Source organism: Rhinopithecus bieti, unplaced genomic scaffold, assembly GCF_001698545.2.
Source record: "Rhinopithecus bieti isolate Rb0 unplaced genomic scaffold, ASM169854v2 scaffold_17667, whole genome shotgun sequence".
In the NCBI taxonomy this organism is placed as follows: Eukaryota; Metazoa; Chordata; class Mammalia; order Primates; family Cercopithecidae; genus Rhinopithecus; species Rhinopithecus bieti.
In genome coordinates, this window is record NW_016809668.1 from 815,625 (window position 1) to 830,110 (window position 14,486).

The 14,486-nt window shown below is 37.6% G+C and overlaps 1 protein-coding gene across 3 annotated transcripts in view; it reads left to right on the forward strand.

Annotated features, from left to right (window-relative positions):
• The window catches only part of ADAMTSL1 (ADAMTS like 1), a 984,547-nt gene that overhangs the window by 645,683 nt on the left and 324,378 nt on the right, over positions 1 to 14,486 (forward strand). For all 3 annotated transcript variants that reach the window (XM_017890111.1, XM_017890108.1, XM_017890110.1), the window contains one exon: positions 11,735 to 11,971. In XM_017890111.1, coding sequence (XP_017745600.1) covers positions 11,735 to 11,971 — 237 coding nt within the window. The remainder of the gene's footprint in view (positions 1 to 11,734; positions 11,972 to 14,486) is intronic.

Below are 14,486 nucleotides of genomic sequence, written 5' to 3' on the forward strand. Positions count from 1 at the left end.
AAAAAAAAAAAAGAATGTTGAATATTGGCCCCCACTCTCTTCCGGCTTGTAGGGTTTCTGCAGAGAGATCTGCTGTTAGTCTGATGGGCTTCCATTTGTTAGTACCCTACCTTTCTCTCTGACTGCCCTTAACAATTTTTCCTTCATTTCAACCTTGCTGAATCTGATGATTATGTGTCTTGGGGTTGCTCTTCTTGTGGAGTATCTTTGTGATGTTTTCTGTATTTCCCAAATTTGAATGTTGGCCTGTCTTGCTAGGTTGGGGAAGTCTCCTGGACAATATCTTGAAGAGTGTTTTCTAGTTTGTTCCATTCTCCCCGTCACTTTCAGGTACACCAATCAAACATAGGTTTGGTCTTTTCACATAGTCCCATATTTCTTGGAGGCTTTGTTCATTCCTTTTTATTCTTTTTTCTCTAATCTTGTCTTCACAGTTTATTTCATTGAGATGATCTTCAATCTTTGATATCCTCTCTTCCACTTAATCGATTCAGCTATTGATACTTGTGTATGCTTCACGAAGTTCTCGTGCTCTATTTTTCAGCTCCATAAGATCATTTATGTTCTCTAAACTGGCTATTCTAGTTAGCAGTTTGTCTAACATTTTTCAAGGTTTTTAGCTTCCTTGCATGGGGTTAGAACATGCTCCTTTAGCTCGGAGGAGTTTGTTATTACCCACCTTCTGAAGCCTACTTCTGTCAATACATCAAACTCATTCCCCGTCCAGTTTTGTTCCCTTGCTGGCAAGGAGTTGTGATCCTTTGGAGGAGGAGAGGCATTCTGGTTTTTGGAATTTTCAGTCTTTTGCATTGGTTTTCCTCATCTTCATGGATTTATCTACCTTTGGTCTTTGATTTTGGTGACTGGATGGGGTTTTGGTGTGGACATCCTTTTTGTTGATGTTGATACTGTTCCTTTCTGTTTGTTAGTTTTCCTCTAACAGTCAGGCCCCTCTGCAGGTCTGTTGGAGTTTACTGGAGGTCCACTCCAGACCGTGTTTGCCTGGGTATCAGCAGCGGAGGCTACAAATCAGCAAAGATTGCTGCCTGTTGCTTCCTCTGGAAGCTTCATCCCAGGGGGCACCCACCAGATGCCAGCTGGATCTCTCCTATATGAGGTGTCTGTTGACCGCTGCTGAGAGGTGTCTCTCAGTCAAGAGGCACAGGGGTTAGGGAGCCACTTCAGGAGGCAGCTTGTCCCTTAGTAGAGCTCTAGTGCTGTGCTGCGAGATCTGCTGTTCTCATCAGAGCCAGCAGGCAGGAACGTTTAAGTCTGCTGAAGCTTCACCCACAGCCTGCCATTCCCCCAGGTGCTCTGTCCCAGGGAGATGGGAGTTTGATCTGTAAGCCCCTGACTGGGGCTACTGCCTTTCCTTCAGAGATGCCCTGCCCAGAGAGGAGAAATCTAGAGAGGCAGTCTGGCTACAGCAGCTTTGAGTAGCTGTGGTGAGCTCTGCCCAGTTCAAACCTCCAGGGCCTTTATTTACACTGTGAGTGGAAAACTGTCTACTCAAGCCTTGGTAATGGTGGACGCCCTTCCCCCTACCAAGCTCAAGCATTTCAGGTCGACTTCAGACTCGTGTGCTGCCAGCGAGAATTTCAAGCCAGTGGATCTTAGCTTGCTGGACTCCATGGGGGTGGCATCTGCTGAGCTAGACCACTTGGCTCCCTGGCTTTGGCCTCCCTTTTCAGGGGAGTGAATGCTTCTGTCACGTTGATGTTCCAGGTGCCATTGGGGAATGAAAAAAACTCCTGCAGCTAGCTTGGGGTCTGCCCAAATGCCCGTCCACTTTTGTGCTTGAGACCCTGGACCAGGGTGGCATAGGCACCTAAGAGAATATCCTCGTCTGGGCGTTGCAAAGACTGTGGGAAAAGCATGCTGTCTGGGCCAGATAGCACCGTCCCTCACGCAGTGTCTCATGGCTTCCCTTGGGTAGGGAAGGGAGTTCCTCAACTCCTTGCACTTCCCGGGTGAGGCAACGCACCACCCTGCTTTGGCTAGCCCTCCGTGGGCTGTACCTACTATCTAACCAGTCCCAGTGAGATGAGCTGGGTGCCTCAGTTGGAAATGCAGAAATCACCTGCCTTCTGTGTTGATCTCGCTGGGAGCTGCAGACCGGAGCTGTTCCTATTCTGCCATCTTGCCAGCCCCCGCCTCACTTGTAAACAGAAACATAAGGAACTTGTTTTGCAACAGACCCAGGGAATAGTGATGAGGAATTTATGTGCTGAAATATCTCCCTTATACTAGTCCTTTTCACAACCTGACTTTCCACCACAAATATTTTGGTAAATGCAGTCTGAAAACAAAGCACTGTATAATTGTGTGCTTGTAAAATAAAATTGTATGCCATGGTACAAAAGGATTATGAATTACTCCTTCAGATATGCTAATTTTAAGGAGGTGGGAGAGAACACTTATTTTAGACTATAATAAAAAATAATAAAAGGTCAGAAATGCTGATTTAAGAAAAGATACTGCTAAGTTGGAGTGAATTCAAAGAAAGGGACTAAAAATAATAAAAAGCCTCAAGGAATGAATATTTTCAAAATTGAGAGAATTTAAGACTCTAAAATGACAAACTACAACCAGTCTTAGAAATACCTCTAGGGAGCTGGATTCCAAACGTCTGCATTCTTCAAAGGAGAAAAAGTAAAAGCTCTGAAATAAAAGCTACCCAAAGGAAAAAAAATCAACTTTTAAAACTAAATGTTTTTACTTAGATCAACTCTCAGATGCCTGGAGACATTAAAAACTAGCCTGGCAAACCATTTGTATTCAGATAACAAGCTATAATAGAGCAAGGAAGGCGGGGTTGATGATTCATTATATCACACATTTCGTGTCTTTTATGTCTGGACCTGAATGAAGACATTGGAACAGTTTAAAGCTGTTTAATATACCTGTAACTAGTGTTCTTTTAGTAAACACGTAGTAGGGCACACCCAAAGTTTGCATAAATTAGAAAGAGTTCCATATTATTTTCAAGGTCATAGAGTTGTAAAGGTATACTTTCACTGAACATGAACTTGATCCACAGTAAGGCATTAAGATGATTAATGACTAATTTTCACAAACACTCATTTCCCCTGAATGTGTTATTTTCCAAAAGACTTGAGAGTTTGAGGGAAAAGTAAAATAAATCTGTAAACCTTTTGCCCAGGAAAAAGAACAAAAACAATGAGTTTTAAACTATATCCAGTATACATGAAAATATGGTGCCCTGAGCCATTTAATCCTAGTTTTGAAAAAAAAAAAAAAAAAAAAACCCTGTTAGCCTTTTCAAAAAGGAGGGAAAATGAGCCAAGAATGGCCTTTACCTACTATGGCACCATCCTCCAAAACTGACCCCATTTTCTGTTCTTTGCACTTATAGTGATGTGTTAGAGATTTAAATATTATGCTCTTAAAATGTAACAGAGTTGTCTCCACACAGACTGTCTAGACAGGGCAGCAACTATGTCTGTTTAATTTCATTTTACATAGCAGCTGAGTCTTGCACAAATAAATGCTTTTGATGATAATTTTGATGTTAGTATAATCAGGTGGCCAAAATTTGGGAGTTAAAGCTTGGTACCTTAACATGAGTACTTTATAGTGTGTGCATATAACATTAAATGTTATGTAAAATTTACAAATGTCTGGCTATTTTTTAAATAATAAATGATTTCAGCACATTTTATGTTTCTTAATATTGGCCTGTTAAATTTGTTTACATGGAGAAGGAAATATCAATCTGCCTCTTCAGAAACTAGGCAAGACTCCCTAACCAAATTTCCTAGTGTCTGAAATGTATTAGTATTCTTGTAAATTTATTCTCATAAATTTTTTTGAAAGAAAGAAAAAAATTAGATATTCCATCAATTAGAAAACTAAGATTTAAATTCCTGCAAGACTTATGAAAGCAGAACTGGAGTTCCCACAATAAAAAATATGACCTCTGTTTCCTTTATTCAATGTGTTAGTCATTCTTTCAACAAATATTTGAGTACCTGGTATGTAACAGAAAGCCAAATGGGAAAAGATTGCTGTCCTTCTGGAGGTTCTGCTGTAGCAGAAGAAGACAGACAATAAAATATCAAGCACAGTAAATGAGTAAATTATCTGATATACTTGAAGGTGACTAAGTGTGATAGGAAAAAGGAAAGTTGAGCGGGATAAAGACGAATCAGCAGTGGAAGTGGGATCGCAGTTGTACACAGAGTAGGCAGCCTAAGCTTTGTAGAGGTGACATTTGAGCAAAGACTTGATAAAGGTGAGGTAATTCACCCCTCAGAATCAGGGCAAAGAGAATTCCAGGCAGAAGGGATGGATAATGCGGGCATCCTAAAGTAAGAGTGTTCCTGGAGTGTCACTGAAGATGCAGGACCTTGATTCCAGAAGAATCAAGGGTGACTGGAGCTAAGTGAGCAAGGACAATAGGATGTGATAGGCCTGAGAGATGATAGGGTCTCTCATAAGATCATTCTGGTCACTGTGTTGATGAAACTTTCCAGGAGAGCAAGGGCAGAAGGGAAATAAGGAGACTATTGCAGGAATGCAGGCATGACATGACGGCTCCTTGGACTTGTTTGTGGTCAGATTCTGTGTTTTTTGTATCTAGAAAAATAGTTCTGATAGATTGGATGTGGAAGTCAAATATGGCTCTAAGGCAGTGGTTGTCGAAGTGTGATTGCCAAATTAACAACATTCGCATCACCTGGGATCTTGTTTGAAATGCAAATTATTAAGCCTCACCCCCAGTCTACTGAATCAGAAGCTCTGGAGGGTGGGACCCCAACAATCTTGTAGTTTTAAAAGGTCTTCAGGTGATTGTGATGTACGTTTAAGTTTGAAAACCACTGCTTTCAAGTTTTGGGCCAGGCTGGGCGAGGTGGCTCTTGCCTTTAATCTCAGCACTTTGGGAGGCCGAGGCAGGTGGATCTCTTGAGGTCAGGAGTTCAAGACCAGCCTGGCCAACATGGTGAAACCCTGTCTCTACTAAAAATACAGAAAATTAGCCAGGTATAGTGGCACACGCCTATACTCCCAGTTATTTAGGAGCCTGAGGCAGGAGAATCACTTGAACCCAGGCGGTAGAAGTTGCAGTGAACCGAGATCATGCCACTGCACTCCAGCCTGGGTGACAGAGCCAGAGAAAAGAAAAAAAAAGTTTTTGGCCTGAAAAGTACAGAGTTGACATTGACTGGGATGGGGAATGCTGCAGGGAGAGCAGATTTCATGGGAGTTGCAGGAGGATCAGGGAGATTCAGGTTTGGACGTGATGAGTTTCCAACGTCTTAGATGTCCAGATGGCAAGTGAGCACTTGTACACAGTAGTCCCCCCTTAACCGCAGGGAATATGCTTCAAGATCCGCAGTGGATGTCTAAAACTGCAGGTAGTACCTAACCCTATAGATACTAATACAGATATTTTCTTATACATACATACAATGAATGTATGAGTGTACTTATGTAAGAAAATATAGATGTTTTCTCATACATACATATGATAAAGTTTAATTTATAAATCACATTTATAAATTAGCAAAATAGTAAAATAGAATTTTAACATTTAATGTTGATAGAATTTTTATAACAATACACTGTAATAAACTCTATTGTATTGTTACAACTCTATTATAACTATACTGTTATAACTATGCTATTATAACTACTGTAACAACATGCTGTAATAAAACTTAGGTGAATGTGGTCTCTCTTTTGTTCTCTCAAAATATCTTATTGTACTGTGCTCACCTGTTTTCAAACTGTGGTTGACTGTGGGTAACTAAAACCCCAGAAAGCAAAACCATGGATAAGGGGGACTACTGTATATAAGTCTGAATTTCAAGCGAGGAGGTCTGAGTTGCAAAAAAAAAAAAAAAAAAAAAAAAAAAAATTGAAACATTGATTTTTTTTTTTCCGAGAACAAAATATAGTACGTTGGATTTTATCAATGGATATTTGCTATTCAGTGGTTTCATTTTAACTTTGAATAAAAGATACAGAAAGCCAAGTAATAAAGACCAAAATATCTAAAAGAGACAGCCCACCATCTACTTAGGTGTGCTAAAAGATTCGAAAGCTTTAGAGGATATATTTTCCAGAGCATTTATCCATTTATTATAGAGCAGCCTTTTATGGTAATCTTTTCTTGTTTTACTGTCAGTAAACTGAGGATTCCTAATATTTTGAGGGTAAAAAAACTGGTAAGATTTTCTAACATCGTCCAGTAGCTGGTAAATTTCTACATATGTTTTTATCATAAAGTGATCATCCACAGTTGTTGGAGGATAGAGTAGATGCCTTGTTAGGCAATTCTAACTGTATTTCTTGTATAGTAACTGTTATGGAGAGTGAGTGATTAGGGCAGTGTGGAGAGGTAGTATGGATTTAAAAGTACATTTTTAAGAGAGGAAAATTAAGTCAGAAGCATGGATTTTTTGGCCGGTTACTACAGTACATGTAGTCATCTGAATATGATTTCCAAGGTTCTGGACACTATGAGATACCAATATTGATTCTACACATAAAAGCATTAATAGCATGGCACTCATATAATAAGTTAAATGAAACAACAAAATTAATAGAATAGGACAACCACTGAATATTTAAGGGCAGAGGAAAAGCAGAGGTATGTCTCTCTGAAGGAAAATGCCTTCTTTAAAAAGAATGAAAATAAAGAAAATTAATGCTTCTTCTGACCCTGAATCTACATTCTGTATATTTTTCAAAGTCACTTTAAAAACCTTTTATATGCTGCCACCTGAGCTGCTGCAATAGAATCTTTTACATTTCACCCGGTGAGTAAACTCTGGGAACCCTTACCCTCCTTTGTCCCACAGTGTAATCCGATCTACCGTCATCGTCAGGGGACATCTGGGATCCATCTTATCTTTCCCACTGGATAGTTGATTAACCAGAAAATGTTTTGAATTGGATTCATATATGGCAGAACTCCATGGACTTTATGAATTATAATGGGAGCAAATAAAAGGTCAGATTTTATTTTGTGCTTTTAAAGAAAAGAGCTCTGACACCGTTTAAAGTGCTTAAAACTTGAGGAGAAAAATTATTATATTAAATGGCTAAATACAGTAATTCGTGGGATCCTGTGATTATTTCAAAGAAAATAGGCTTTTGTAGTGAGGAGGTCTTAGCCCAGTAACATGACACAGAGCTGTCAATCCACAGGTGTATTTAGAGTTTATTGGAACTAGGCAGGAAACCAAGAGAAAAAGTATTAGATTGCTTTCTCTTGCTCCATTTCTATTTGATGGCAATTCTGGAGATGTATGAGGGGCTGGAAGTGGGAGTCTTTAGTCCTGTGCATCCCTGCCACACTGTATTTTTTGCCAGGTTCTTGTTAGGAGATGGAATGCATTTGGTCCATGTAACTACTAGACTTTTTGACTATTTTAATTGTCTCCATCAGTCTTTCTATGAGCCAAGTTCAGTGCAAAAATCTATAAATACATGTAAGCATATTTAAACCATAATTCATTTGTTTTATTCTTCATCTTAAATATGCCAATTTAAAGTTTATTATTCCTACCACTAGGGTTTTATGAGAGCAGAAATCCCACATTATATACATTTAGTACATTCTACATTCAGTTTTCCTTAAAGAAAACTACCCCTCATGGTTAAAACTGATTACTTGTAGTATCAAAAAGCATGTCTCCAAAAGCTGATATTTCAAAGATGATGCCCAGTAAAATATGTTAAGTATTTTTCAAAACAGGTAGGTTATCATTTTCTAAATCTGACTTTTAAAAGGGTCAAGCATAGTGGCTTACACCTGTAATCCCGGCACTTAGGGAGGCAGAGGTGGAAGGAGAGCATGAGTCCGGGAGTTCCAGACCTGTCTGAGCAACTTCAAGACCTGCCTGGAGAATGAAGGGCAAGACCCCATTCGCCACAAAAAGAAAAAAAAAAAAAAGACCAAAAAACCCCACAAAAGGATCAGGAAGTGTAGTGGTTTCATGGACCAATTTATAATTAAAAACCAAAAACTTTGTAGATGGTAACTCTCTATACAAATCATTTGTATTAGCATACTTGTGGAACAAGAGGTTACAATGACTGCTTGAGTTTCCACTCTTGCAGCTGGATGATCCCAGATGCATTAGGGGTTCAATGGATGTCTTGAACTATGCTTGAAATGTTTTCGGTTCAAACAAAGAATGTTTTGCCAAATCCTTCTTCCCCTTAATTTTTAAACATGCATATTTCAAGGGAAATTTGATTCATATGTTTCTGATTCATTTACACTTAAATCATCAAGATGTTATTTTGTAAAAGCTATTTGATGTCCAAGAAGCTTTCTGAACCTGTTTTATAAGTTTTCTTAAGTCCTTTTTCTTGAAACAGGAAGTTGCATTTTGCCAAGTACAAATAAACTCACACACTAAAAAGGTTCAAGTTCAGTGTCCAACTCTGAACTCCAGGTTTTAAGAGCATTCTCAATTTAGCAAAATGTATTTTCCCACCCCTACAAAAATATAGGTGGAAGGAAAGACAGGAGTGATAAAACTGAGTAAAGATGTTCTTAAGCATTATTCTTCCCAGAGCTATTTCTCTAGTTGTGAAACCATAAAACTTGTAACAGGTGTTCTTGAAGCCATTAGATACAGATGAATTGCAAATAAGAACATCTGTCTGCATGTTGATTCTCTATGATGTGTCTAAATATGTTTACTGTATTTGTCACAGAAAACAGAACCTAAAGGTCTTAACATTTTAACTTCATTGTTTTACCTTTGACTGCCTTTAGGTCTTATTTGTTTTAGGAAAGGTGGGAAGAACCAACACAATTTATTGAACAGAAGGGAATCACAGGAGACTCTGTAGAGGTTTTATGTCTGTACTAAGATGATATTGCATTATCAATTGAAAAACATAATTGACACTTTTCTCAGAATTGGAAAAGTGCAGAAAATTTTTTCTGGTTCATATTAAGAGGTCTCTTAATTATATCTTCCGCTCATTAAGGCAGAGGTGATTCAGCCTGACCCTTCTAGCTGTTTCACTTGTATAGAAAAAGGAGACAAAGGAAATTTTAAGAGGAGTTTGGAACCATTTCAAACAATTTCATCAATGTTCTGCTGTATTGTATTTCAGTATAATAAAGTACTGTACCTTCAGTACAATGTACTCTATTTCTTCTGTACTACTGAGTAATCAAGTGACTCCTGGGATGATATGTATTATCAAATGAAAATACTGTATTTAAACATTGCTAAACTGTCAGTTCAACTGTAGACACTCCCATGCAATGACCAGGAACTTGTAGATCATATAAAGGTAGGTTTATTAAACATGCTAAGCAGGGGAGAGCAGAACCTTGGCAGAGACTCTATCATATCTCAAGTGGGGAAATTTAAGGAAGGCTACGTGTAGAGTTTGGGGGCAGTTGTCAATTATAGAGTTGTCTTAGGGCAGAAGTTAGTAAGTGAGGCCTAGGCAGATATTGGTAGAATTTGTACGTTAGGCAAGTGGAAGTCTTGTCTTTGGAATGTGAGTTCATTAAGAGTTAATATTAAACCAGTTTCTCTGTGCTCTAGAACATATGGTCTGAAAGGAGCTGGTATTAAACATTTAAAGTTGTTTGTGGCCAGTTGCAGTATCTCATGCCTGTAATCCCAGCAGTTTGGGAGGCCAAGGCAGGTGGGTCACCTGAAGTCAGGAGTTCGAGACCAGCCTGGCCAGCATGGCAAAACCCCGTCTCTACTAAAAGTATTTAAAAAATGAGCTGGGTGTGGGGACATGCACCTATAATCCCAACTGCTCAGAAGGCTGAGGTAGGAGAGCTGCTTGAACCTGGGAAGCCGAGGTTGCAGTGAGCCGAGATCACACCACTGTACTCCACCCCGGGAGACAGAGCAAGACTCCATTTCAAAAATAAAATAAAATAAAATAAAATAAAGTAAAACAAAACAAAATAAAGTTAATTTGTATGGTATGTCATGGTTTGACACAATTTACCTGTGTTGTAATTCATAATATAGTTTTGCTGGTTGTAGTTTTTGTTTTATTTTACAAAATAAACAAGTAAACAGCCTGCACAGCACATATATTTATTTATGGATCTTTAAAAATTTAAACTGCATTCTATTATCTAAAAAATTAATAAGCAGTAAATTTTAATCATACTCTTTTCAGACAATATTCCAAATGTTAAGCCTTGCTGGGTGCCTGTGTGTCTATACCTATGTTATATACGTTATTCTTTTCCTTTACTGCTATGTTTTATTCACTCTGAGAACACATAATACTAACCCTGAAATGTCTTTTACATTTTTTATTGTATTTTGAACAATTTCATGTTCATCCTAAATGAATATTTGTTTCTACCCCACATTGCCTAGAAAGAATTTGTGCTCCCTCAATTACCAGAGCTTTATATGCTGTTTAAATAGTATCACTAACGTTTTGGAAAAGAGTCAAAATTTTCAATCCTGTTCTTAGAATGCTTATTTAAAGGTAAAGAGATTTTCAGAGAAAGAAACCTTATATAAGAGCACTCTCGCTATGATAATGTAGTTAACAGGGAACTGCTGAAGGCCACATGGAAATCCTTTATTTAAAACAAAAAAATTAGAATAAAAGCCTTTCTACAGCTGGAGAGTCGATGACAGTCTTCCACAGTAAATTTTAATCTGAAGGCTTGTGGAATAAGATAACCCTATCAAAAAGCCTTTCCAAGGGATAGGCAATATTTGCCTTTTTAAAATTAAATCTTACTTGCTTTTACTGAAGTTTATTATTCATTAGATAATGGCCATTGTTAGCTATAGTTTTACATTTTAAATTGCCCTTTATGAAACTTCATCAAAAGATTCTTATTTTCCATTGATCTGTAACAATATAATTTAAAACTCAAATTGAGAGAATCTGCTAATACTCTATCCCTTTGTCTTCTTTGGCCTCATTAAATAATCATAGTAATAGCTACCATCTAGTCAGTATATTCCTTGTGCGGATATTTGGCCAGCATGAGCTCATGAACTTCTCACAACAACCTTGAGAGCTGTGCAGAGTTATTGTCTCTGTTCTAATACAAGACTAGGCTTCCCTGTGTTAGAATAGGGCAGTAACTCTGCACTGCATTGCACCCACTCACTCATCTAAGGAGGAAGTCCATGCTCTTTCCATTCTGCTATGCTGCCTTAAGCCAAAGCAATTCATATATAAATGGTTTCGTATTTTTTGTTCCCCATGTTTAATTCTGGATACTATGCAGCCTAAGTCCTAGACAAAAGTTACAACTCCACAAAACTTTTGAATGAAGTTATTATAACTTTTACTGCTAGTTATTCAAATAAAGAATTGTCATAGCTCTCAATATCAGAACTGAAAGAGACAAATAATTTCAACTAATCCTCTGACTTTACTAGGTTCTACTTACGAGGAAGTCAAAATGATAGTACAACATGGAAGAATTCATGAACCAATAAATAACTTTCAAAAAATGTATGTCCCAACTAATCAGAATATCTATTTCAAGCCAGTTATTTTTCCATTTAAACTCAATCAGAAAATGTATTTTGAGGTGATTACTTTCTCAGATTTCTACATTTTGAAAGCCAAATAATTATATAAGCTCTGAGATGATATTACAAGTTCCATCTGCCGTGACCAGGACATTTGTCTTTCTTTCTAAGATCTAAGCAGACCGTATAGCTGCTCTGGTTTCGTGTTGGGGGTATCCTCTTAACCTTTGTTTGTCCTTGCTCTCTTTTTTCTCCAGGACTGCCCACCAGAAGCAGGTGATTTCCGAGCTCAGCAATGCTCAGCTCATAACGACGTCAAGCACCATGGCCAGTTCTATGAATGGCTTCCTGTGTCTAATGACCCTGACAACCCATGTTCACTCAAGTGCCAAGCCAAAGGAACAGCCCTGGTTGTTGAACTAGCACCTAAGGTCTTAGATGGTACTCGTTGCTATACAGAATCTTTGGATATGTGCATCAGTGGTTTATGCCAAGTAAGTGCTGATTTGTTTTCATTCAACTTGTCCAGAGGGTTTCAGTGTCTTTGTGTAAATGGTTTACATAGTCTCACTCTCTGAATCACTCATATTTATGCTTTTTAGAGTTTATAAATGGTGAAAGATTTGAAAATTAAGGTGTGATTTCAGTGAAAAGTACAAGTGTTGTATTGCGTGAAGGAAAAGTGTACTCGAGTTATTTTTCTTTCCTTGAGTGTCACTTGAATATAAAAGACTAAAAATTTTTGAATAGTGTTTGTCAATTATGTACTAGACTTTGAAATTACCCTCATATTGGCTATTTCTGAAGAGTGTGTGTGTGTGTGTGTGTGTGTGTGTGTGTGTGTGTATTTAGAAGCCTTGATTTTCATTTACTCAGTTTCAGAATAAATCAGGTAAGATCAATTCTAAAATCCCCAAGTAAACTACAGGAAAACTTGCTACTTTACTGTAATTTCCATTGTATTGAAAATTCAAACAAACTGCAGAGAAAGTCATAAAAGAGCCAGCTAGGTTGGACTTAAGCCAGTTAAATCTTTAAAACAGGATTACAAAAAGGTTTGATTTCTGGTATCCATCCATTCATCAATGTCTACTTTATGTAGGGAATTAGTAAGGTGAGTAACAGTTTGTATGTTTGTCATGTCTTTGCCATCTTTATTTTCAGGTCCACTTTTTGGATTAGGATGACCAGTCTAGTTTTTGGAGCAAGCAGTTGCTATTAGTTTTCTGTATGCTATATTTGACTGTATACTTTTATATTTCATGAAGCAGACACAAAATTTTGAGAATATTTGCCTTTCGCAATATGATATCAGCTGAAATTTTCTCTCTTCAGAATCTGTAATATCATGGCTAGGAATATAAGAGAAATATAAAATATGTTTTAGTAATTTGTTGTTTCAAATTCATTTTTTTTAAAACTTAACATCTATATTTGGATGTAATGGCAAAAGCTATAGTGTACATGACTAGAAGAGATCTGAGATGTCAGGCAAGGTTTTATGTATACAAGAGGGAAACAGACATAGTCAACCTTCATAAAGTTTAAAATCATGGAACAGAGAAACTGGTGTCATATAGGAGAATGCAGATGATGAAACATGTCTGAAGCTTTCCTTATATACAAAAGATATATGAATTTCAGGTGTAAATTCGAATATGAAATTTTACTATTTTAAAGCTAGGAAGGGCCTTAAGACTTATTCAATCAACAATCTAAAAGCAATATATCTGAACAAATCATTTCTGATGTTTGCTATTCACTTCCTCCTGTAGGACTCTTAGTGGTATTGAAATGGAATTATGGAATCTGAAAAAAACTTTAGGAATAGAAGAGAATTGTAAAGCAAATAGATTTAGAAAGGGGGCTGTGTTGTAGGGAATGGCAAACAAAATAATAATAACTCCCTGTGTATGTATACTGTTTGAGTAAAAGCAAGGAAGATTTCCGTTTTAGAAGCGAAAAAACTGAGGACCAGAAAATATGCATAATCTTCTGAAAGCTGTATGTTTGGTCATGCCAGAAATCGGACTAAATTCCACATCTCCTGAGATCCAGTTCAATGTTATTGCTACTATATTACCCTGCTGAATGAACCAAAATAAACAAGACAGCTCAGCAAATTAGGTTTCATTTGTTTCTTTTGCATGGGAGTTCAATGTGGCATATTTTTTCCTAAACTAATCCTGCCAGCAGGCCTCATGTACCTTAGCAACTGAAAGATAATCCTATCTTAGTTGCTAAGGAATACATTTCATATATAATAAATATAGAGTGATAGTACTGGACTTTGGGTTACAAGTATAAACATGCTTTAACTTAGATTCTTATGAGTGCGACAGATTTGGGAGCAAATGTAAATTATACCGTATTTGAAAAGCATTGTGGCTTATACATAGAAATAATGACTGGTTATTATTATTGTGTTCTTCATTTATTTGTCTTGTTAGAGGCAATCATGTAGTAAAGGCGATGGAAAAACAAAGATTGCATTTAAGCACTAACAAGACATTTAGTTTGGCTGGAGAGCCAGTTAAGACCTAGCTATGCAGTAAGAAGAGGGAGGTAGTTTGAGAGAGAATCATGGAGGCTTGAATGGCAGACAGGACTGTGGTAAACCATGGATGACCAAGAAAGAGTTTAATAGTGAAAAGATGTAATCAGAGCTCTACTTTAGAAATATTATTATAGGCCAGGCACAGTGGCTCACACCTTTAATCCCAGCACTTTGGGAAGCCGAGGAGGGTGGATCACCTGAGGTCGGATGTATGAGACCAGCCTGACTAACATGGAGAAATCCCATCTCTACTAAAAATACAAAAATTAGCTGGGCATGGTGGCACATTCCTGTAATCCCAGCTACTCGGGAGACTAAGGCAGGAGAATCACTTGAATCTGAGAGGTGGAGGTTGCGGTGAGCTAGAGATCTACACTCCAGCCTGGGCAATGGAACTCCATCTCAAAAAAAAAAAAAAAGAAAAAAGAAAGAAAGATTATTATAGCTACTGT